General features: G+C 41.3%; 1 protein-coding gene across 2 annotated transcripts in view; it reads right to left on the bottom strand.

Moving 5' to 3' along the window:
* The window catches only part of LOC110498373 (rho guanine nucleotide exchange factor 10), an 80448-nt gene extending 62502 nt beyond the window's left edge, over positions 1-17946 (bottom strand). For both annotated transcript variants that reach the window (XM_036954986.1, XM_036954985.1), the window contains exon 1: positions 17535-17946. In XM_036954986.1, the coding sequence (XP_036810881.1) occupies positions 17535-17739 (205 nt within the window). In that variant the 5' untranslated portion in view covers positions 17740-17946. The remainder of the gene's footprint in view (positions 1-17534) is intronic.
* Positions 17947-25139: the final 7193 nt, after the last annotated feature.

Here is a 25139-nt window from a genome sequence, read left to right on the forward strand (position 1 = left end):
GATGAACGTGGTAACTTCAGGCTTTTGGAAATTGCTCCCAAGGAAGAACCAGACTTGATAAGGGTCTACAATATTTTTTCTGAGGTCTTGGCTGGTTTCTTTTGATTTTCCCATGATGTTAAGCAGAGGCACTGAGTTTGAAGGTAGGCCTTGAAATACATCCACAGGTACACCTCCAATTGACTCAAATGATGTCAATTAGCCTATCAGAAGCTTCTAAAGCCATGACATGATTTTCTGGAATTTTCCAAGCTGTTTAAAGGCACAGTCAACGTAGTGTATGTGAACTTCTGACCCACTGGAAGTGTGATCCAGTCAATTATAAGTTAAATAATTTGTCTGTCAACCGACTTGCCAAAACTATAGTTTGTTAACAAGATATTTGTGGAGTGGTTGAAAAACGAGTTTAATGACTCCAACCTAAGTGTATGTAGACATATTTTTTTTTTTTTTTTTATTTCACCTTTATTTAACCAGGTAGGCTAGTTGAGAACAAGTTCTCATTTGCAACTGCGACCTGGCCAAGATAAGGCATAGCAGTGTGAACAGACAACACAGAGTTACACATGGAGTAAACAATTAACAAGTCAATAACACAGTAGAAAAAAAGGGGAGTCTATATATACATTGTGTGCAAAAGGCATGAGGTAGGCAAATAATTACAATTATGCAGATTAACACTGGAGTGATAAATGATCAGATGGTTATGTACAGGTAGAGATATTGGTGTGCAAAAGAGCAGAAAAATAAAAATAAATAAATAAAAACAGTATGGGGATGAGGTAGGTGAAAATGGGTGGGCTATTTACCAATAGACTATGTACAGCTGCAGCGATCGGTTAGCTGCTCAGATAGCAGATGTTTGAAGTTGGTGAGGGAGATAAAAGTCTCCAACTTCAGCGATTTTTGCAATTCGTTCCAGTCACAGGCAGCAGAGAACTGGAACGAAAGGCGGCCAAATGAGGTGTTGGCTTTAGGGATGATCAGTGAGATACACCTGCTGGAGCGCGTGCTACGGATGGGTGTTGCCATCGTAACCAGTGAACTGAGATAAGGCGGAGCTTTACCTAGCATGGACTTGTAGATGACCTGGAGCCAGTGGGTCTGGCGACGAATATGTAGCGAGGGCCAGCCGACTAGAGCATACAAGTCGCAGTGGTGGGTGGTATAAGGTGCTTTAGTGACAAAACGGATGGCACTGTGATAAACTGCATCCAGTTTGCTGAGTAGAGTGTTGGAAGCAATTTTGTAGATGACGTCGCCGAAGTCGAGGATCGGTAGGATAGTCAGTTTTACTAGGGTAAGTTTGGCGGCGTGAGTGAAGGAGGCTTTGTTGCGGAATAGAAAGCCGACTCTTGATTTGATTTTCGATTGGAGATGTTTGATATGGGTCTGGAAGGAGAGTTTAGAGTCTAGCCAGACACCTAGGTACTTATAGATGTCCACATATTCAAGGTCGGAACCATCCAGGGTGGTGATGCTGGTCAGGCGTGCGGGTGCAGGCAGCGAACGGTTGAAAAGCATGCATTTGGTTTTACTAGCGTTTAAGAGCAGTTGGAGGCCACGGAAGGAGTGCTGTATGGCATTGAAGCTCGTTTGGAGGTTAGATAGCACAGTGTCCAAGGACGGGCCGGAAGTATATAGAATGGTGTCATCTGCGTAGAGGTGGATCAGGGAATCGCCCGCAGCATGAGAAACATCATTGATATATACAGAGAAAAGAGTCGGCCCGAGAATTGAACCCTGTGGCACCCCCATAGAGACTGCCAGAGGACCGGACAGCATGCCCTCCGATTTGACACACTGAACTCTGTCTGCAAAGTAATTGGTGAACCAGGCAAGGCAGTCATCCGAAAAACCGAGGCTACTGAGTCTGCCGATAAGAATACGGTGATTGACAGAGTCGAAAGCCTTGGCAAGGTCTATGAAGACGGCTGCACAGTACTGTCTTTTATCGATGGCGGTTATGATATCGTTTAGTACCTTGAGCGTGGCTGAGGTACACCCGTGACCGGCTCGGAAACCAGATTGCACAGCGGAGAAGGTACGGTGGGATTCAAGATGGTCAGTGACCTGTTTGTTGACTTGGCTTTCGAAGACCTTAGATAGGCAGGGCAGGATGGATATAGGTCTGTAACAGTTTGGGTCCAGGGTGTCGCCCCCTTTGAAGAGGGGGATGACTGCGGCAGCTTTCCAATCCTTGGGGATCTCAGACGATATGAAAGAGAGGTTGAACAGGCTGGTAATAGGGGTTGCGACAATGGCGGCGGATAGTTTCAGGAATAGAGGGTCCAGATTGTCCAGCCCAGCTGATTTGTACGGGTCCAGGTTTTGCAGCTCTTTCAGGACATCTGCTATCTGGATTTGGGTAAAGGAGAACCTGGAGAGGCTTGGGCGAGTAGCTGCGGGGGGGGGGGGGGAGCTGTTGTCCGAGGTTGGAGTAGCCAGGCGGAAGGCATGGCCAGCCGTTGAGAAATGCTTGTTGAAGTTTTCGATAATCATGGATTTATCGGTGGTGACCATGTTACCTAGTCTCAGTGCAGTGGGCAGCTGGGAGGAGGTGCTCTTGTTCTCCATGGACTTCACAGTGTCCCAGAACTTTTTGGAGTTGGAGCTACAGGATGCAAACTTCTGCCTGAAGAAGTTGGCTTTAGCTTTCCTGACTGACTGTGTGTATTGGTTCCTGACTTCCCTGAACAGTTGCATATCGCGGGGACTATTCGATGTTAGCGCAGTCCGCCACAGGATGTTTTTGTGCTGGTCGAGGGCAGTCAGGTCTGGAGTGAACCAGGGGCTATATCTGTTCTTAGTTCTGCATTTTTTGAACGGAGCATGCTTATCTAAAATGGTGAGGAAGTTACTTTTAAAGAAAGACCAGGCATCCTCAACTGACGGGATGAGGTCAATGTCCTTCCAGGATACCCGGGCCAGGTCGATTAGAAAGGCCTGCTCACAGAAGTGTTTTAGGGAGCGTTTGACAGTGATGAGGGGTGGTCGTTTGACTGCGGCTCCGTAGCGGATACAGGCAATGAGGCAGTGATCGCTGAGATCCTGGTTGTAGACAGCGGAGGTGTATTTGGAGGGCCAGTTGGTCAGGATGACGTCAATGAGGGTGCCCTTGTTTACAGAGTTAGGGTTGTACCTGGTGGGTTCCTTGATGATTTGAGTGAGATTGAGGGCATCTAGCTTAGATTGTAGGACTGCCGGGGTGTTAAGCATATCCCAGTTTAGGTCACCTAACAGAACAAACTCTGAAGCTAGATGGGGGGCGATCAATTCACAAATGGTGTCCAGGGCACAGCTGGGAGCTGAGGGGGGTCGGTAGCAGGCGGCAACAGTGAGAGACTTATTTCTGGAGAGAGTAATTTTCAAAATTAGTAGTTCGAACTGTTTGGGTATGGACCTGGAGAGTATGACATTACTTTGCAGGCTATCTCTGCAGTAGACTGCAACTCCTCCCCCTTTGGCAGTTCTATCTTGACGGAAGATGTTATAGTTGGGTATGGAAATCTCAGAATTTTTGGTGGCCTTCCTGAGCCAGGATTCAGACACGGCAAGGACATCAGGGTTAGCAGAGTGTGCTAGAGCAGTGAGTAAGACACACTTAGGGAGGAGGCTTCTGATGTTGACATGCATGAAACCAAGGCTTTTTCGATCACAGAAGTCAACAAATGAGGGTGCCTGGGGACATGCAGGGCCTGGGTTTACCTCCACATCACCCGCGGAACAGAGAAGGAGTAGTATGAGTAGTATGAGTAGTATGACTTCAACTGTATTAACGTGGGCTCTTTTGAGCATTTATCTTCTGGGATGCTTACTTGCTTTCATTGCTTTACTGTGAAGCTTAGCAGCAGTAGATGTTCTTTATGTTAGTGCAGGGTGAGCTGCTCACAGTGGACTTCCTCCTCGGGCACACCGGCTTAGTGCGAACAGTAGGCACATGATTACTGCATACAATAGCTGTAGGATCAGTAGAGGCATTCAGGGCAGTTAAAGGGACATCAATTAGGTTACTTATATTGTGTCTACTGACAGCCCTGGTGTATTGTACAATTGCTGAAGCATTATGACAACTCTGTGACACAATGGTAGGGATTAGCTGAACTGGGCTTGAGTCATTGAGTTGTGATACAGTCTGGAAGTGACATCTCTAGCAATGAGATGCAGTGCCTTAGACCACTGCGCCACTAGGCCCATTTAGTTTACAAATAATCCAGGGGTCAATTAGTTTCTGTTTTTGTTGATGAGAGCTAGAAATTACTCAAAGACAATAACAGTTCAAATGTTTTATTGTAAACAGCTGTTATCTGATGTTCAGTAAAATTGAATGAAATATAGTTTGGTATTCTAGGCTAGCGTAACATTTTCTAATAAACTTCTGCATGTACAGTACTGTTCACACGTACACATTACAGAGCAATACTTTTTAGCCTGTAAAAGGCATATTATTGGCTGAGAGGTACTGGGTAGAGTGACAGGTTTGCAGAGGCATATGAGGTCAGAGGTCAAAGTGAGGGTGGGGTTAACAACAGCGGGCTTATTTTACATCTGGGGGGGAGAAATGTCACATGCATGCTAAGGCAGGATACACACAGACCTGCACAGACATGAGACAGTGTATTCTTCCACTGTCTAACAAACAGATGGACACATGGAAGATCAAACAAAAGAAGCTTCAAGTTCTGTGGGTCAACAAGTCCTGCATTAGCCTACTTCCATAAAATACAATTAGCCTGTCACACTCCCCTCAAGGGTGGATGATATATCAGTGATGTCATTCCATAAAATAAGAGGCCTCTTGTTGTAGAGTTCTAGTGAGTTCCATACTGTAACAGACATGCTGCTCTCCAATTCAATTCACACCATAATAAGACAAGCTTACAATACAGTACAATCATCTGTGAACAAGACTGCTCCATTCCACTGCACCATTCCAAAGATAAACCATTTACAAGCGACTCAAAGATTGTTTTGTCTATGAATAATGTGAGCTCCTCTGTTTTTTTGTCTCCACCCAGAGTACAGAGCAGCACAGGGACAGGGCAGTACAGTGAATGTGAACACAAGACCAGCATTTTCTTCTGTACTGTATGTTGGAGAGTACAGTCAGGTAGAATATCTTTGTCCTGGAGACAAAATATAACTGGCCTAACTTAAGAGCTAGATGTGACTAACTGGACAGATCTTGACATGTATAAAAATCCTAAAAGAATGGGTTACACCCTTAGCTGATAAAATGATTCATCATTGCTATCCTCAGGAGTACTGTACGAGCTGTGACTGAGGAAGGAAGGGAGAGAGAGATTGGGGGGGGGGGGGGGGGGGGGGTTGAAGAGGAAACGCAGCAATCAGGTGTGCTCTCATCCTCTGGGCTTCCTCAAGAGGAAAGAGAAAGACATCCCTTCCTGGCATTAAACATTTCCCAAATAAATACCTTTAATATGGTTATTCTGATGGCCAATGTCTTCTTCTATTTGATTAACATGATGTTTAAATTAAACCTCTCATTTTTACAGAAATCCTTAAACTGAGTCCAGACTTCCTCGTAATGACTTTTTAAAAAGTCTGGAGATTCCTCCATTTACCTCCTGTTGACTCCTATAATTACTCTTCCCAGCTCTTTTAGTTGCTGGGCGGAAACGAGACGCACCTTGGCCAAATTACATCCTGCCTGGCCTCTAGTGGTATCTAGTCCATGTTCCCTGGGGGAGGGGGGTACTATCATATACATACAACCACTCACTGTCTATCTGCCTGTCAGCACCTTAGGCTTAGTACACAGGATCATGCCTATTGGAGGCCTTCAAACATTCCTTTAAAGAAGGTCTAGATGGCAGGTAGGCAGGCAGCTGAGACAACAGTTAGCGACGGCCCACCCACTAGGGCGTTAGGGGCGGCACCCCACTTGTGATTGGTCAAAGAAAATAGTACAAATATTTATGTATTTTAACATACACATACATACATACATACATATATACAGTACCAATCAAAAGTTTAGACACACCTACTAATTCAAGGGTTTTTTCTTTATTTATACTATTTTCTACATTCTAGAATAATAGTGAAGACTATGAAATAACACATATGGAATCAAATATTTTATATTTGAGATTCTTCAAAGTAGCCACCCTTTGCCTTGAAGAGGTGACTCCGGGATGCTGGCATTCTAGGCAGAGTTGCAAAGAAAAATCCATATCTCAGACTGACTAATAAAAAGAAAATACTAAGATGGGCAAAAGAACACAGACACTGGACAGAGGAACTCTGCCTAGAAGGCCAGCATCCCGAAGTCGCTTCTTCCCTGTTGACGTTGAGACTGGTGTTTTGCGGGTACTATTTAATGAAGCTGTCAGTTGAGGACTTAACATCTGTTTCTCAAACTAGACACTATTATACTTGTCCTCTTGCTCAGTTGTGCACCGGGGCCTCCCACTCCTCTTTCTATTCTTGTTAGAGCCAGTTTGCGCAATTCTGTACGAGATCTTGAGTTTCTTGGCAATTTCTCGCAACAGGAATAGATTGACAAGTTTCAGAAGAAAGTACTTTGTTTCAGGCCATTTTGAGCCAGATTTTTTATATTTTTTATTTGACCTTTATTTAACTAGGCAAGTCAGTTATTAAGAACAAATTCTTATTTTCAATGACGGCCTAGGAACACTAACTGCCTGTTCAGGGGCAGAACGACAGCTCGGGGGGTTTGAACTCGGGGGGTTTGAACTTGCAACCTCCCGGTTACTAGTCCAACACTCTAACACTCTAACCACTAGGCTACCCTGCCGCCCCAGTAATCAAACCCACAAATGCTGATGCTCCAGATACTCAACTAGTCTAAAGAAGGCCAGTTTTATTGCTTCTGTAAATCAGAATAACAGTTTTCAGCTGTGCTAACATAATTGCAAAAGGGTTTTCTAATGATCAATTAGCTAATCCAAGTTTATCATTTTAAAAGCCTAACACAACGTGTCATTGGAACACAGGAGTGATGGTTGCTGATAATGGGCCTCTGTAAGCCTATGTAGATATTCCATTAAAATCAGCCGTTTCCAGCTACAGTAGTCATTTACAACATTAACAATATCTACACTGTATTTCTGATCAATTTGATGTTATTTTAATGGATGAAAAATATGCTTTTCTTTCAAAAACAAGGACATTTCTAAGTGACCCCAAACTTTTGAATGGTAGTGTATACACATACATATATATTTTTTTAGTCAAGCAGTTGCAAAAAAAAAAAAGTATGTTATGGCACATCTTGATTGATGGCTGTCTGAGTGGACTAATCCATTGTGAAGGCTGGGATGGCACCAGTAGTACATTTACCATAAATGTACTACTACAATGTTTGTTTGGTTACCATCATTTCTGTTAATCCATTCAATATATTATTACTACAGTCTTACCGTTGTCATTGTAGGAGGGGACACATTGTTTGCAGAGCACACAACCTAGGCTCCTGTAAATGTTGAGTAAGTACACGCACCTGATTCCGCTAAGAAGTAGGCCTAGGCTACCTGGCCTGTGCGCAAATGTAGGCTTATAAATGTGCCCATTTGGGGATCTGATAGTGTTTCTAATCGTCTTAACTCAACACCACTAATGAACTGTGGCGCTTCTCAAAGCAATTTTTTATTCACCTCAAACAGCAAGTAAAAGAAGTCTGTATTTACATCCATTGAGAATTAAAATAGTTCCTTAATGTAGCCTACTTGAAAAATCATTCCAGCTCTCTGTAATGTTCTGATCTGGTGGAAATTTCATAAAATAGGCCTACCTGATTACTTCCTGTCCCTTGCAAAAATAGACTACAGTTGTGTCTCTCTGGAGCTCAGCTCAGGGCACGGGAAACTGAGGGTCCAGGATATTTTATACAATGTTGCAAGTTTGTTGGCACAAGCTTTGGGCTGGACCAAGTTGATAGTCGATACAATGTTTCATAGTTCCTTGCAGACAGGCCATGTGTAGCTAATGTGATTAATTTTTATATTTTCTACCTGCAGGCTGCAATGTTGTCATTTATTGGCTTCATGTAGGTGATTTTTACATAGTTGGCAAAGTACTTTTAGATTTGTATAATTGTAATTTAGATGACAATGACTTTGAGATACAAAGACTTTATTATAAAAGAAATGAAACAACTTCAGGAGCCATAATTAAAGAATCTGCGAAGGCCAGCAGCAGCGGAAGGAGGTGGTTTGGGAACAGGTTTTTTTTCTTCTGGTTAGGTCATCTTGATCTCTGGCTCCCTCAAGTCATTTGTGTGTCTTAATTATTTAACCACAGTGTGCTTAAAGCATCAGACAAGCTCAGTAGCCTAAATATAGTTGATTTTATTCAAACACACAGAAAAATACACATTAGCACTAGCATCACCACTAGCATCACCACCCTGGATGGTTCCGACCTAGAATATGTGGACATGTATAAGTACCTAGGTGTCTGGCTAGACTGTAAACTCTCCTTCCAGACTCATATCAAACATCTCCAATCTAAAATCAAATCTAGAGTCGGCTTTCTATTCTGCAACAAAGCCTCCTTCACTCACGCCGCCAAACTTACCCTAGTAAAACTGACTATCCTACCAATCCTCGACTTTGGCGATGTCATCTACAAAATAGCTTCCAATACTCTACTCAGCAAACTGGATGAGGTTTATCACAGTGCCATCTGTTTTGTTACTAAAGCACCTTATACCATCCACCACTGCAACCTGTATGCTCTAGTCGGCTGGCCCTCGCTACATATTCGTCGCCAGACCCATTGGCTCCAGGTCATCTACAAGTCCATGCTAGGCAAAGCTCCGCCTTATCTCAGTTCACTGGTCACGATGGCAACACGTAGCACGCGCTCCAGCAGGTGTATCTCACTGATCATCCCTAAAGCCAACACCTCATTTGGCCGCCTTTTGTTCCAGTTCTCTGCTGCCTGTGACTGGAACGAATTGCAAAAATCGCTGAAGTTGGAGACTTTTATCTCCCTCACCAACTTCAAACATCTGCTATCTGAGCAGCTAACCGATCGCTGCAGCTGTACTTAGTCTATCGGTAAATAGCCCACCCAATTTACCTACCTCATCCCCATACTGTATATTTATTTACTTTTCTGCTCTTTTGCACACCAGTATCTTTACCTGTACATGACCATCTGATCATTTATCACTCCAGTGTTAATCTGCTAAATTGTAATTATTCGCCTACCTCCTCATGCCTTTTGCACACAATGTATATAGACTCTTTTTTTTCCCCTTCTTTTTTTTCTACTCTGTTATTGACTTGTTAATTGTTTACTCCATGTGTAACTCTGTGTTGTCTGTTCACACTGCTATGCTTTATCTTGGCCAGGTAGCAGTTGTAAATGAGAACTTGTTCAACAACCTACCTGGTTAAATAAAGGTGAAATAAAAAAAAAAAAAAAAATAATAATAATAATAAGCAGAGCTTATAAGTAGCTAGTTAGCTCCCATGCAAAGTTAATTCAAAATGAAAATTAACTGGCAAACTCATCATGCTTTGCGACATTATGTTAGCTTGGTATCACCAGTTACTGTATCTCCAGATAATGTGCTTTCACTTATTGCATCTGCATGCTTGTTGCGTTCTCCCTGGTGTACTCATTCATTCATGAGCTGGCTGCTTATTCTAAATATTATAATCTAATCTGTTCAAAACAGTAGCAGCATGTGCAACAGTGGTCATTCAGTTTTTGACATGAAAAAGTGATAGTTGTATTTATGCTGCTGGTCAAGTGCACCGATCGCTTTATACATATTCTCAAAGAAACTACCAGTAGTTCGAAAACTTGGTATCCTATATCTGTCGTGCTGCTTTGTCGACAACTCCAACCACCTCGCGCCCCGGGTATTCAGACAATCAGTGGCCCCCACTGGTCTGTAGACAAGAGGGTGAAAAAAGAGAACCATCTGATGACAGACTTGGCCAAGCATGTCGTTACATGTCAGCAACACTGTAGTTCGCTGTGCACAGACAGGAAATATGTCATCTAGGGCCTGCAGATAATGCCTCCGTTCGGTTCCCAGTGCAGTCACAACAATTAGCTTTGGTAATAACACCAGTCACAACAATTAGCTTTGGTAATAACACCAGTCACAATAGTAATAATAAACATGTTCTCAAAGGGTGAGGAATTATCATGTATAGATACAGTAGTACAGTACTACATAATGAAAATCACAATCTAGGACACTTTAAACCAAGACTGCAGCCAGCCAGGTGACCAAGCAGATTTTTGACACTTGTTTTAAGCCAAAAACATCTCAAGCGCCCTTATTGAAGAATGCCATTCCAGAAATTGTATGATAGAGTCACAAACAAAACCAAGAGCCTGCTCTGGAGTGCACATTGGCACCAGTAGAGAGAATCCTCTAGGCACATCTCTCCTTCCCCTTCTCCGCGCACACACGCACACAGTATTACTATCCTACCTAAAATTGACTTCCATTCAAAATCCTATTTCCCTAACCCCCATCGTAACCCTAAAATAGCCTCTGTCCTTGTGGGGACTTGAGAGATTTTTCCTATCCTTGTGGTGACTTCTGGTACACACAAGGATAGTAATACAAACCCACCGACTCACACACAGACCCACATACAGACCCACATTCTGCTTCTTGGACTCTCTGTGCTCTCTGCATGGCTGTGTTATTGGCAGTGTGTCATGATCTCCCATTGCCAGCGTTACTGTAATCAGTGGTCCATTATAAACAACAGGTCTCTCTGAATGGACGGGCAAGGATGACAAAAACACTTGTGCTGGGGAGGACATTGCCCTGCAGCATACTAAAATGGCCAGGCTCTCTCTCTGTCCTTCTCCCCTCTCTGTAGTTCTCTCAATTCAATTACATTTCAATTATAGGGCTTTATTGGCATGGGAAACATATGTTTACAATGCCAAAGCAAGTGAAATAGATAATAAACAAGAGAGAAATAAACAATAAAACATTAACAGTAAACATTATTCACAAAGGTTCAAAAAGAATAAAGACATTTAAAAATGTCTTATTATCTGTATATACAGTGTTGTACTGATGTTCAAATACTTAAAGTACAAAAGGGAAAATACATAAATATATGTTGTATTTAAAACGGTGTTTGTTCTTCTCTGGTTGCCCTTTTCTTGTGGCAACAGGTCACAAATCTTGCTGCTGTGATGGCACACTGTGGTATTTCACCCAATAGATATGGGAGTTTATCAAAATTGCGTTTGTTTTCAAATTCTTTGTGGGTCTGTGTAATCTGAGGGAAATATGCATCTCTAATATGGTCATACATTTGGCAGGAGGTTAGGAAGTGCAGCTCAGTTTCCACCTCATTTTGTGTGCAATGTGCACATAGCCTGTCTTCTCTTGAGAACCAGGTCTGCCTTCGGCAGCCTTTCTCAATAGCAAGGCTATGCTCAGTCTGTACATAGTAAAATATTGTACATACACAATACCTGACCAATTTCTTTACGTTCAAATAGCATTCTAGTTTTTTTGTAAATTCTTTCCATTGTGTCAAGTAATTATTTTTGGTTAGGTTAGATCTAATTGTGTTTCTGTCTTGGACCAGCTTGCTTAGGAGACTCTTCCCCAGGTTCATTTCTCTGTAGGTGATGGCTTTGTTATGGAAGGTTTGGGAATCGCTTCCATTTAGGTGGTTGTGGAATATAACGTCTCTTTTCTGGATTTTGATAATTAGCGGGTATTGGCCTAATTCTGCTCTGCATGCATTATTTGGTATTTTACGTTGTACACTGAGGATATTTTACAGCTCTTTTGTTGCACAGTCTCAATTTGGTGTTAGTCCCATTTTGTGAATTCTTGGTTCGTGAGCAGACCCCAGACCTCCCAACCATAAAGGGCAATGTGTTCTATCACTGATTCAAGTATTTTTAGCCAAATCCTAATTGGTATGTCAAATTTTAGGTTCCTTTTGATAGCATAGAAAGCCCTTCTTGCCTTGTCTCTCTTTCTCTCTGTCTGTGTGTGTGTTGACAAGGGGCCAGGCAGAGCAGTTTTATGATATGCTGAGGAAGAGCAGTTGAAACATCACAGTGAGAGAGAGATTGAGAGAGCAGCCTGCAGTCTGTCAGCCCTCAAGGAGTGGAACTTAAAGGATATTGGATATTTCTCTCATTAGAAATGTAGAGTTCCAACGCACATTAGGAAATGCTCATTTGTTAGCAATAACAGCTGATATAGCAGAGCAGTTTGCATACACTGGGAAATTAGAGTCCATAAGGAGAAATTACAGTGCCTTGCGAAAGTATTCGGCCCCCTTGAACTTTGCGACCTTTTGCCACATTTCAGGCTTCAAACATAAAGATATAAAACTGTTTTTTTTTGTTGTGAAGAATCAACAACAAGTGGGACACCATCATGAAGTGGAACGACATTTATTGGATATTTCAAACTTTTCTAACAAATCAAAAACTGAAAAATTGGGCGTGCAAAATTATTCAGCCCCTTTACTTTCAGTGCAGCAAACTCTCTCCAGAAGTTCAGTGAGGATCTCTGAATGATCCAATATGGACCTAAATGACTAATGATGATAAATACAATCCACCTGTGTGTAATCAAGTCTCCGTATAAATGCACCTGCACTGTGATAGTCTCAGAGGTCCGTTAAAAGCGCAGAGAGCATCATGAAGAACAAGGAACACACCAGGCAGGTCCGAGATACTGTTGTGAAGAAGTTTAAAGCCGGATTTGGATACAAAAATATTTCCCAAGCTTTAAACATCCCAAGGAGCACTGTGCAAGCGATAATATTGAAATGGAAGGAGTATCAGACCACTGCATATCTACCGAGACCTGGCCGTCCCTCTAAACTTTCAGCTCATACAAGGAGAAGACTGATCAGAGATGCAGCCAAGAGGCCCATGATCACTCTGGATGAACTGCAGAGATCTACAGCTGAGGTGGGAGACTCTGTCCATAGGACAACAATCAGTCGTATATTGCACAAATCTGGCCTTTATGGAAGAGTGGCAAGAAGAAAGCCATTTCTTAAAGATATCCATAAAAAGTGTCGTTTAAAGTTTGCCACAAGCCACCTGGGAGACACACCAAACATGTGGAAGAAGGTGCTCTGGTCAGATGAAACCAAAATTGAACTTTTTGGCAACAATGCAAAACGTTATGTTTGGCGTAAAAGCAACACAGCTGAACACACCATCCCCACTGTCAAACATGGTGGTGGCAGCATCATGGTTTGGGCCTGCTTTTCTTCAGCAGGGACAGGGAAGATGGTTAAAATTGATGGGAAGATGGATGGAGCCAAATACAGGACCATTCTGGAAGAAAACCTGATGGAGTCTGCAAAAGACATGAGACTGGGATGGAGACCTTCCAACAAGACAATGATCCAAAACATAAAGTAAAATCTACAATGGAATGGTTCAAAAATAAACATATCCAGGTGTTAGAATGGCCAAGTCAAAGTCCAGACCTGAATCCAATCGAGAATCTGTGGAAAGAACTGAAAACTGCTGTTCACAAATGCTCTCCATCCAACCTCACTGAGCTCGAGCTGTTTTGCAAGGAGGAATGGGAAAAAATGTCAGTCTCTCGATGTGCAAAACTGATAGAGACATACCCCAAGCGACTTACAGCTGTAATCGCAGCAAAAGGTGGCGCTACAAAATATTAACTTAAGAGGGCTGAATAATTTTGCACGCCCAATTTTTCAGTTTTTGATTTGTTAAAAAAGTTTGAAATATCCAATAAATGTCGTTCCACTTCATGATTGTGTCCCACTTGTTGATTCTTCACAAACAAATACAGTTTTATATCTTTATGTTTGAAGCCTGAAATGTGGCAAAAGGTCGCAAAGTTCAACGGGGCCGAATACTTTCGCAGGGCACTGTAAATAGATCTACAGAGCGAGTTAGCAGTAACTCAATGTATACCATTCCATAGCTAAATATCATGTTCATAGCTGCTTTCTAAAGCCTCTGACAGGCCTGAAATGTTAGCTGGCCTAGATACAGGGATCAATATAAGCCAGAGGAGCAGCATGGCATTTCACATCAGCAGCTGTAATTACAGTATATGGGTGTCTGGTGTGGGAAATACACTTCAATAGCATGCCCTAGGGTTAGGGTTAAAGCTGCACTGGCTTTCTTAGGGTCCCTGGTGTATAGACATTTGGACACGTGGAGGGATCAGGCACTATTGAGTGTCTACACTGAGAATATGAGAATGAATCAGAGATCCCCAAATTGAAGTGTAGTCCAGAACAGCAGAAGAGATCCATTCCTGTGGTGTCATAAAGTGCTAGGCAACACACACCCATCACTGAAGAACACAGCAAGCTTTTGACAAATTGCAGTGCATGTAAGATCTTGTCCTCTCTCAGAGCGTGCTTGAAAATGATGTGATTTACCTTTAGAAAGAGTACATCTGGCAGAATATTCAAGTTAGACCTTTTCTGAAAATACAGAATACCTTTTTGCTTCATTTTGTTGTCTCCCAATAAGATCTAAGCAAGGCCAGCCATCTTACTCATTTGACAATTTTTTCACAGAATGTCAGAATGTCACTATGTCAGTGTGTGAGGCAATAGTAGAGAGGGAGAAGCCAAATAGGTCGTTGTTAGCTGCCCAGCTAGTAGCTCTGGAAGCATTTTAATGTCAGTAGAACAACATTCTCTCCCAACCTCAAATTACGACAAATGACAACAGGCCAGTTCAAAACGTTGATATTTACAGTAATATGCATTATGCTGACTTCAGAGTGGGTACTGGAGATAGTGTTTAAGTGTTTAGGAGTTTCGTTAGTCACCCTAACATACTGACTACATCGGCCACACATGCGCTCCCCGTGCGCCATTGTGCACATGTTGATTTGTCCATCCACACCAGACATGATTATGACATGCAGATTAAAATACCAAAATCTACTTTTAATCAAATATATTAATTTCAAATACATTAATTATGTGTGAAACACACATAAAACATTCATGGACATCTGGCTAGTTGCTATTGCTAGCTAGTTTGTCCAGTGAGATGTACATTGGGTTGTTATTTTATCTGACATGCATATGGTCCTCTTTTTAGCTGGTTCTTTGTAGAATTTTGACCCGGAGTCATATAAAATCGTGAGTTTCTCTGCTCCAACGAACAATCCACAGATTAAAAAGGGAAACCTAGTTTTTAGTTAGTTATCTTTAATTCATTTATCCTTGTTTGTCTTTCAAGCATCCACGTGGGTTTCTATCTTCCTGATAACCAATAAGGAGGGGACTTGCAGCACGTGGAGTGTCTCAAATAAAACCACGTTCTACTTTAGCGCTTGGCTACGCAGACATGTACATTTATTTTGCGATACTTGCGCGCGCAACATGGCCAGTGTGGTTTGTATGTAATAGTGACAATTGAATAGTGTAAATGACAAGACATTATAGGAGAAAGTCACAGATCCATAGTGTCCAAAAATATTGACAACGGAACCAGAAGCTTCACATCTCGAGTCCAATTCTGAACACAGATGTTCACAGCTGGTAAATACACATTTTGGTGACAAATCTCCCATGTCCACCTCCAGAACGAAGGAAGTAAAGCCCAGTCAGTCAGTTTCACACCCAGCTATGGCTGTGCGATGTGCTGATCCACATTACATCTCAGTGCTCCTCAGTGGTGAATGGGAGGATTTACTGCATGATCGCACAACAGTCCTCTGAAAAATCGGAAGTATGCTCCTCTCTGCAGACTGCTATGCACTCTGGCCCGACTCTCACCCTCTGCCAGACACTCTGAGGCTTTCCCATAAGCCTCTACCCACTGGATGAACTTACAGACCCGACACACACACTTTGGGAAATTAGTGATTCTGTCCAGCTGCATCTGTGATCGACAATAACAACCAGGAAAAGAATAACAGAGGCTCCCCAATCTGAAATCAACCCTCTGGTATGAAGCTAAGGACAAACTAGGTGGGATGCTGAAGGAGTTATGGTTTGATTCTTAGCATGTAAGGCTAAGCCAGGAACCAGAGCTGCTGAGCCAAAATAAAGATGGAAGTTTAGGGCATGATGGTGATGTACCTGTGGTGTTTGTTCTACAGGAGGAAGTCTTATGCATGGTAGAGCGTGCCGTCTAAAGGCCCAGGGTTCACTTCACCTAACTGCTCAGCTAGAGAACCACTGACTGCAGAAAACCTGGGTACAGCAAAGAGTCCTCATACTCCCCAAATACCAGAGATCCCTTTTTAGGAGTCCTTACCAGGGGTAGAGGCATCTGTACTCACAGCAGCCAAGTGACCTGGCTATTTGCTAAGCAAATTACCGATAGTGTGTGCAAATCTCACAGGCTCTCAACTCTTCCCCCAGTGCTGATGCAAAGTGAACTGGACAAGCATGGAGCCAGACAATACAATAGCAGATCAAAGTGCTCACCGTATCTAAACCATCTTTTAGCAGCCTAGCCCGAGGCGCATAGATTCCTGGAATACTGTTTGATCGGATGTAGGCTACTCTGATTCAAATGAGACTTTTCTGATTAATACAAGTGTTACCAAAGAAAGTTCCAGTTCAGTGGAGTCATGCACTTGCTTGATTGAGGAATGCTATACGTGACTAAGTGAATTTGTTGAAATGGAGTTAGGGTGCTCTGGAACACCTTCTAAAGTGTTTGATTCAAACTTCATGATACACAGTACAACGTTTGGCTATATAAGTATTCCAATACTATTTTGGATTAGGCTAAAATATATAAACTAGACTTAATCAGAAACTAAAGGGTAATGTATTATACAGTACTGCTACAGTAAATTTGCAGTTATGACAATACTTTATCATTCACAAACAGTTTATAATTAGTAGCCTGGTTTATTAGTTTATAGACTAGTTTATTAATCAGAAATAAATAGTGAACCTGTAATAACTCTGATTGAAAGTATTGTTTATATTGTCAGGCCTTAATTGTCTTGGTAAGGAGTGGATAGAAATCATAATTACATTTAGGTTGCACTTGATACTATGCTATCTATTTTAATATCATGCACCTGTACCCTGGGAAAAAAGAACAGAGGGGAACCATAACGTTCGGCATTGAGTTTGTACAGAACATCTAGAAATTCATCACAATTTTGTCATTGGTGTGACAACCACGTTCCTGCCAATTTCGTACATTGACATTTCTGAAAGACTAAAGACTGTATGCATGAGAAAGATACAATTATACATTAATTTGTTTTGTCCTTGCATGTTTCAAAGCATAACGGTTTACAATAGTAGCAGAACTAACAGAACCCACAGGACAAATTATTATGAGACACGCGTCTCTGAATTGACAAACCGATACATGTTGGCAAAGACAACTCGCCACGTTTTAAAACAGCGCACCCGGGCGAACGATCACTCACTTTGTTTGCAGAGAAAACATGTAAGTTAGATCTCTTCCATTCGTAGAATACCGTCCAAATACAGCTGAACATAATGTACTGGTTATATTACTGTATTGTAAATCATAAAATGACTTTCAAACAATCTTGAAGTTCGGGAACATTTTCCACAACACATAGAACTCACCATATTTCGAATCCTGATGAATATCGTTATTTTTCCTAGTTCCACAGTAAAGATGTGCAAACAAATCCCTGTCAAACACTGAGGAATAACTTCTTCTGCTCCTATAAATGAATTGTCCCTTTTTCCATTTTCCTCGACTGAAATTATCCAAGTTCTTCCCAACGCCATCCGAGTCCATCCAAGACCTCGCCTCCTTCTCAGTCATTGGTGGAGATTCGGGTGCGAAGCCTTAATTGGCTCAAAGGGCCCTCAATTACATTCCTGAGATCCTCCTCCTAGGATTTATAATGCGTTGTTAACCAAGTGGGAAGGTGGTATTTACAATATACGACTGGGAAAAATCCACTTTAACTGCTTCTCCAATTCGTAATTTCTAGTGGGAAACTCGTCTATCATCCCTGAGCTCCGATTTGTTCCACATGCTGACCTCTACCACCTTGCTACTTGGTTATGAACGCAGCAGAAGTACATGCGCTCCAACATGTACCACGTGATCAGTGAGGCATCTCCCTTGGAACAGCTGGGCACCAATTCTTCATCCGTGTGGATGTTGAGAAGCATAAAAAGCTCATACTTACAAACTGTCTTTCAAATGATCCACTATGATCCACCATTGGTGTATATTATTTAATGTCCATATCATATTGTGAAGTATTGCAACTTTACAGTCTCATCATAAACTGACTATGCCATGTCAAACTTGTTGAAGTACTACACACACACTCACTCATTTGTTGATTTCTTCACACATGTCGCATGCGTGAATTCTGTAGGTCTATGGAGAGTTCACAGTCAACATTGCATTGAAATCAAAAGTATTTATTCTTGTTTGAATTAATAAACACTAAACAATGCCCAACAATCTATGAACTCCATGCTGATGTCCATCTAGTCTTGACATAAATGTGATTGTGCCATGCTTCTCCAAAAGCCAAAATCTGTAATACATTAAATGAGGTCATAGACAGTTCCCCTTACATTTGAAAAATGCCACAAACTAATCCATATTGTATCCCTAGAGTTGCCTAAAATGAGTGAGCACCCATCACTGAGATCATTCCAGAGGCCTTGAGCATTCATCTAATCCTATAGCACCATCTCATGGATACATTACATATTGAATTACATTCATGATGCACAGCATCATGCTTCAAGTGGCCAGAGCCGCACATCTTGCTCTTCATTGTAATCAGAGAGCGAATACACACATCGCTGACACACACACTTACCCCACCAGACATGCCAAGATGGCAGCATGTCAAGTCGTTTGTCTGTGACTAGTAGATTTTAACCTACTAATAATCTATTCATTTATGGTTGAGTAAATCCACAATTTCCTTGTTTTGTAGTGCAAACTATTTTGTTTTGCTGGTGTTCTCTGCTGTAATTGTGTTTTCTGAAACCTGGCTCAGAAAGTCTGTTCTTGATAAGGATATTTGTATAATTGGTTACAATGTGTATCGCCCTGATCGAGTTAAGAAAGGTGGGGGTGTGGCTATATATGTAAAGTATAAATTCCTTGTAAGTGTGGCAAAGTCTGAAACTATTTGTAAACAGTTGGAATTTCTTGCTTTGAATCTTGAGGTTTCCAAGGGTCCCTTTATAACTGTGATTGGCTTTTATAGACCCCCCTCTGCTCTCTGTATCTGTGATTGGCTGTTATAGACCCCCCTCTGCTCTCAGTGATGCATTTTCTTCTCTGATGCACCTTATGTCTAAACTTCTTTACAGTGAAATGATCTTGATTGGTGATCTCAACTCGTGTTGGTTAAAGCCGGTGTCTGATGACTTAGAAATGTTTTGTAATTCTATGAATCTGACCCAGTTGATTAACTCACCCACTCACCCAAATCTCCAGAGAAATCTACCCTGATTGATTTGATATTGACAAATGTTCCACGTAAATATTATGTGGTTGTAGAGATCTTTAGAGATCTTTTTAATGTCTCTATTTGGTTTGGTCAGGGTGTGATTTGGGGTGGGCATTTTATGTTTTGTTATCTATGATTTTGCATTTCTATGTTTTGACCGGTATGGTTCTCAATCAGGTACAGCTGTCTATCGTTGTCTCTGATTGGGAACCATACTTAGGGAGCCCTTTTTCCCTCCTTTCTTTGTGGGAAGTTGTCTTTGTTCATGGCACATAGTCTATAGCTTCACGGTTTGTTTGTAGTGTTTATTGTTTTGTTCGGCGTCTTTTCTAAATAAAATAATATGTACACTCACCACGCTGCACCTTGTTCCTCTTCCTTCAACAGCCGTGACAGGTTGGTGTTTTTTGTAATGATTTAAGTGACCATGTTGCTGTTACAAATACTAAGGTTCCTAAAACAAACCCATGGTTTATTCGTAAGACAAATTTGAAGAGTTTTAATGAGCAGGCTTTCTTTCATGATTTGTTTTTATTTTGACTGGAGCAAGATTGAGCTTATTCCTGATGTGGAAACTGCTTGGAAATTCTTTCATGTTGTTTTTTTCCAAATAGTAAACAAAAATGCCCCATTCCACAGGTTCAGTGTTAAAGGGCGGGATGATCTAGCCTGGGCTAAAGCAAGGAAATCATGTTTTGATGCTGATTGGCTTCTTTTTAGGCAGTTACGAAACAAGTGTTATTTTTCTTCTCAGGAAGGCCAAGTCTGAATATTTTATGTCTGTTACCACTGATAACCTGAATGACCCTAAACTTTTGGAAGGCTATTAAGTCTGGAAACGGTAATGTGAATGATTTACCTTCATGTGTATTGAAGGACTTTGTTGCTGTATATGGCAAAACTGAATTGTTTCAATGATCACTTTGTATCATCTGGTAGGCTGTTTGATTCAGTGTGCTCTGTTTCTGTACAACCCTGTGTGGATGAACCAACGAGAGCTGATCAAACTTTTAGCTTTTTGCCATTCTCAGTGCAGGAGGTACATAAAGCCCTGAAATCCTTAGATCAGAGAAAGCCGGCAGGTTCTGATCTTCTTGATCTCTGCTTTTTACATCTGGCAGCTGATTTCATAGCTGAACCACTTACATATCTGTTCAATCTAACCCTGGAATGTAATTAAATTCCAAACATCTGGAAATCAGCATTGTCCTACCACTTTTAAAAGGGTGAGTTCATACTCTTTTAAATAATTATAGGCCAATCTCAAAGCTGTCACCCCTGGTGAAAATACTTGAAACCCTTATGAGTGAACAGCAAAATAGTATATAAAAACAATTTTATCAATGTACCAATCGTGCTTCAGGAAGAAGCATAGCACAATTACAGCAGCCATGAAGATTTTAAATGATATCACTGAAGCCCTTGACAAAAAAACAGCACTGGGTCTCACTTTTTATTGATCTTTCTAATGCTTTTGATACAGCTGATCATGCTATACTGAGGCAGAGATTGTCGAGTGTAGGTCTTTCGGAGCATGCAGTTGCATGGTTTGCTAACTATCTGTCTGATAGAACTCAGTGCACTCAATTTTATAGGCTCATGTCTGTTAAATTGTCTGTCTGTAATGGTGTGCCCCAGGGCTCTGTACTTGGTCCCCTCTTAACTATTTATATAAATAATTTATACAAAAAATATGCAAAATGCACAACTTCACTTTTATGCTGATGATACTGTTATTTATTGTTGTGCCTTGTCTCTCACAAAAGCTTTCCAGAACTTTCAAACTGCTTTTTATACTGTTCAACATACCTTGTGTCAATTGAAGCTTATTCTTAATACTGACTAAACTAATGGTGTTTTCTAAAGCAAGAAATAGATCTCTGAACCTTTCACCTAATACTACCTGTCAGGGCAATGAGATTGAGACTGTAACCTCATAAATATCTTGGAATTTTAATTGATGACGGCCTCACTTAAATTGCATATTCAACAACTGTAACGGGGTGCGTACTGGGGGCAGAGAAGTAAGGCGCAGGAGAACGAAAACTGATTTACAACGGTGTTGTTTAATAAACAGAACAATCGGTCAAACAAAACCCGGAAACCAGGTCAAACAAAACCCAGTAACCACCAGCATAACATACACACGCACTACAAGAAACAATTCCAGACAAGGACATGGGAGAAAAAGAGGATTAACAACATGGAATTGAAACCAGGTGTGAGGGAAGACAAGACCAAACCAATGGAAAATGAAAGGTGGATCGGCGATGACTAGAAGGCCGGCGACGTCAACTGCCGAACACCGCCCGAACCAGGAGAGGGACAGACTTCGGCAGAAGTCGTGACAACAACTTACAGAAAAATTGAAGCTGAAGTTGGGATTTTATTTTAGGAATAAGGCCTGTTTTTCTTTTGAAGCCAGAAGGAAGCTAGTATCAGCTACATTTATGCCTTTACTAGACTATGGAAATATTTTATATATGAATGTTTCTGCTCAGTGTTTGAGATCAATTGACACCCTTTACCATGGCACATTGTGATTTATTTTAAACTGCAAAACCCTTACGCACCACTACACTTTATATACCAGGGTTGGCTGGCCTTCTCTAGTCACTAGTAGGCTCAGTCACTGGTATACTTTTATTTACAAAGCCATTTTGGGTTTACTACCATTTTATTTGGGCATTTTTATTGTTCAGAAATGTGGTGGGTATTCTCTTCGTTCGCTGGACTTTATCCTGCTAACTGTTCCAAAAGTCCCAACTGAATTTGATAAAAGGGCTTTTATGTACTCTGCGCCATCGGCTTGGAACGCCTTACAAAATACTTTTAAACTGGAAGAACTTGTCCCGATTGGTGTTTTTAAATCACTGATGAAGACTTTTGAGGCTGATTCCCTGACCTGTCAATGTTATTAATTGGCTGTTTTATAATTTTGTTACACTCTTGTGAATTCTATGTTTTTACTAGATTACTTGTAGTTTTTCATGTTGTCTGTCTATAATTGTGTAATGACTTGGTGCTGTCGATCTTGGCCAGGACGCTCTTGAAAAAGACATTTCAAATCTCAATGAGCCTGGTTAAATAAAAAATTAAGAAAATGTCACAAGGGGTCTTTTCACAGTCCCCAGATCCAGAACAAATTCATGGAAAAGTGCAGTATTATACAGAGTCATGAGTGCATGGAACTCGCTTCTATCTTATATACAGTGCCTTGCGAAAGTATTCGGCCCCCTTGAACTTTGCGACCTTTTGCCACATTTCAGGCTTCAAACATAAAGATATAAAACTGTATTTTTTTGTGAAGAATAAACAACAAGTGGGACACAATCATGAAGTGGAACGACATTTATTGAATATTTCAAACTTTTTTAACAAATCAAAAACTGAAAAATTGGGCGTGCAAAATTATTCAGCCCCTTTACTTTCAGTGCAGCAAACTCTCTCCAGAAGTTCAGTGAGGATCTCTGAATGATCCAATGTTGACGTAAATGACTAATGATGATAAATACAATCCACCTGTGTGTAATCAAGTCTCCGTATAAATGCACCTGCACTGTGATAGTCTCAGGAACACACCAGAACAAGGAACACACCAGGCAGGTCCGAGATACTGTTGTGAAGAAGTTTAAAGCCGGATTTGGATACAAAAAGATTTCCCAAGCTTTAAACATCCCAAGGAGCACTGTGCAAGCGATAATATTGAAATGGAAGGAGTATCAGACCACTGCAAATCTACCAAGACCTGGCCGTCCCGCTAAACTTTCAGCTCATACAAGGAGAAGACTGATCAGAGATGCAGCCAAGAGGCCCATGATCACTCTGGATGAACTGCAGAGATCTACAGCTGAGGTGGGAGACTCTGTCCATAGGACAACAATCAGTCGTATATTGCACAAATCTGGCCTTTATGGAAGAGTGGCAAGAAGAAAGCCATTTCTTAAAGATATCCATAAAAAGTGTTGTTTAAAGTTTGCCACAAGCCACCTGGGAGACACACCAAACATGTGGAAGAAGGTGCTCTGGTCAGATGAAACCAAAATTGAACTTTTTGGCAACAATGCAAAACGTTATGTTTGGCGTAAAAGCAACACAGCTGAACACACCATCCCCACTGTAAAACATGGTGGCTTTTCTTCAGCAGGGACAGGGAAGATGGTTAAAATTGATGGGAAGATGGATGGAGCCAAATACAGGACCATTCTGGAAGAATGATGGAGTCTGCAAAAGACCTGAGACTGGGACGGAGATTTGTCTTCCAACAAGACAATGATCCAAAACATAAAGCAAAATCTACAATGGAATGGTTAAAAAATAAACATATCCAGGTGTTAGAATGGCCAAGTCAAAGTCCAGACCTGAATCCAATCGAGAATCTGTGGAAAGAACTGAAAACTGCTGTTCACAAATGCTCTCCATCCAACCTCACTGCGCTCGACCTGTTTTGCAAGGAGGAATGGGAAAAAAATTCAGTCTCTCGATGTGCAAAACTGATAGAGACATACCCCAAGCGACTTACAGCTGTAATCGCAGCAAAAGGTGGCGCTACAAAGTATTAACTTAAGGGGGCTGAATAATTTTGCACGCCCAATTTTTCAGTTTTTGATTTGTTAAAAAAGTTTGAAATATCCAATAAATGTCGTTCCACTTTGTGATTGTGTCCCACTTGTTGTTGATTCTTCACAAAAAAATACAGTTTTATATCTTTATGTTTGAAGCCTGAAATGTGGCGAAAGGTTGCAAAGTTCAAGGGGGCCGAATACTTTCGCAAGGCACTGTAGCACAAGTGAACAGCAAACCTGGTTTCAAAATACCAATAAAGCAACACCTCACGGCACAACTCCTCTTCCTCATGTGACCTACATGTTGTATGTACTGACATGTATGTGTAACTGATAGATGCACACACACACACACACACACACACACACACACACACACACGTATGTTTCTGTAATGTCTTTTTTCATTGTCGGACCACAGCAAAACTAGCTGTCGACCAATGAGGATCCTAATAAATAAGTACAGTAAAGAAGAGTAGAGTACAGTACATAGTAGACCACACTAAAGTGGAGTACACTAATGTACTGTATTATACTGTACTCTACGAGACACAACCATTGAGCAGCACATTGAGAATGAAGGGAAGGCCCTCCAGTGGATTGTTGAGAAATGTGGGAACAGGTATCATGTCCTCAACAATGAGAACAGGGAAGAACTGCTGAAGATAAAGGAGATGGTTTCAGGAAACAGAGGAGGAAATTATGAGATAACGAGAAAGAGACTAGAGAAGATAGAAGGGAGAGCAAAACAGAAACTGATGAAGGTGCAGAAACAGAATGGGTGTGTTTCTGTCAGTCTCTGTTTTGCAAATTTGGATTATTCAACTGTGTTGCTGTGCAGCACCCATCAGCTACAGTGATGCAACACACTAACCTGCATAGTTGCATGTAAAACTAAAAGCTGCTCACCAGTAGCTTTTTGAGAGTCTGCAAAATCATGCAAAATGCAGGTTTCTTTAAAGAGAGCAGACTTGAGTGTCATAATACAGGATGATCTTTGTTGTTATTGGCCCTCACTTATCAAACAAGATCTGAGTGTAAATGAGGAAATCAGACTTGGTTGTTTGTGTACACACAACTAGAGATTAACAGAATTACACTCCCTCATATCACTACATAACGGGTAGACCACTGCTGCATAATCAACTTTTTGGTGAGTGTGACACAGT

The sequence above is a fragment of the Oncorhynchus mykiss genome, chromosome 19, assembly GCF_013265735.2.
Source record: "Oncorhynchus mykiss isolate Arlee chromosome 19, USDA_OmykA_1.1, whole genome shotgun sequence".
In the NCBI taxonomy this organism is placed as follows: domain Eukaryota; kingdom Metazoa; phylum Chordata; class Actinopteri; order Salmoniformes; family Salmonidae; genus Oncorhynchus; species Oncorhynchus mykiss.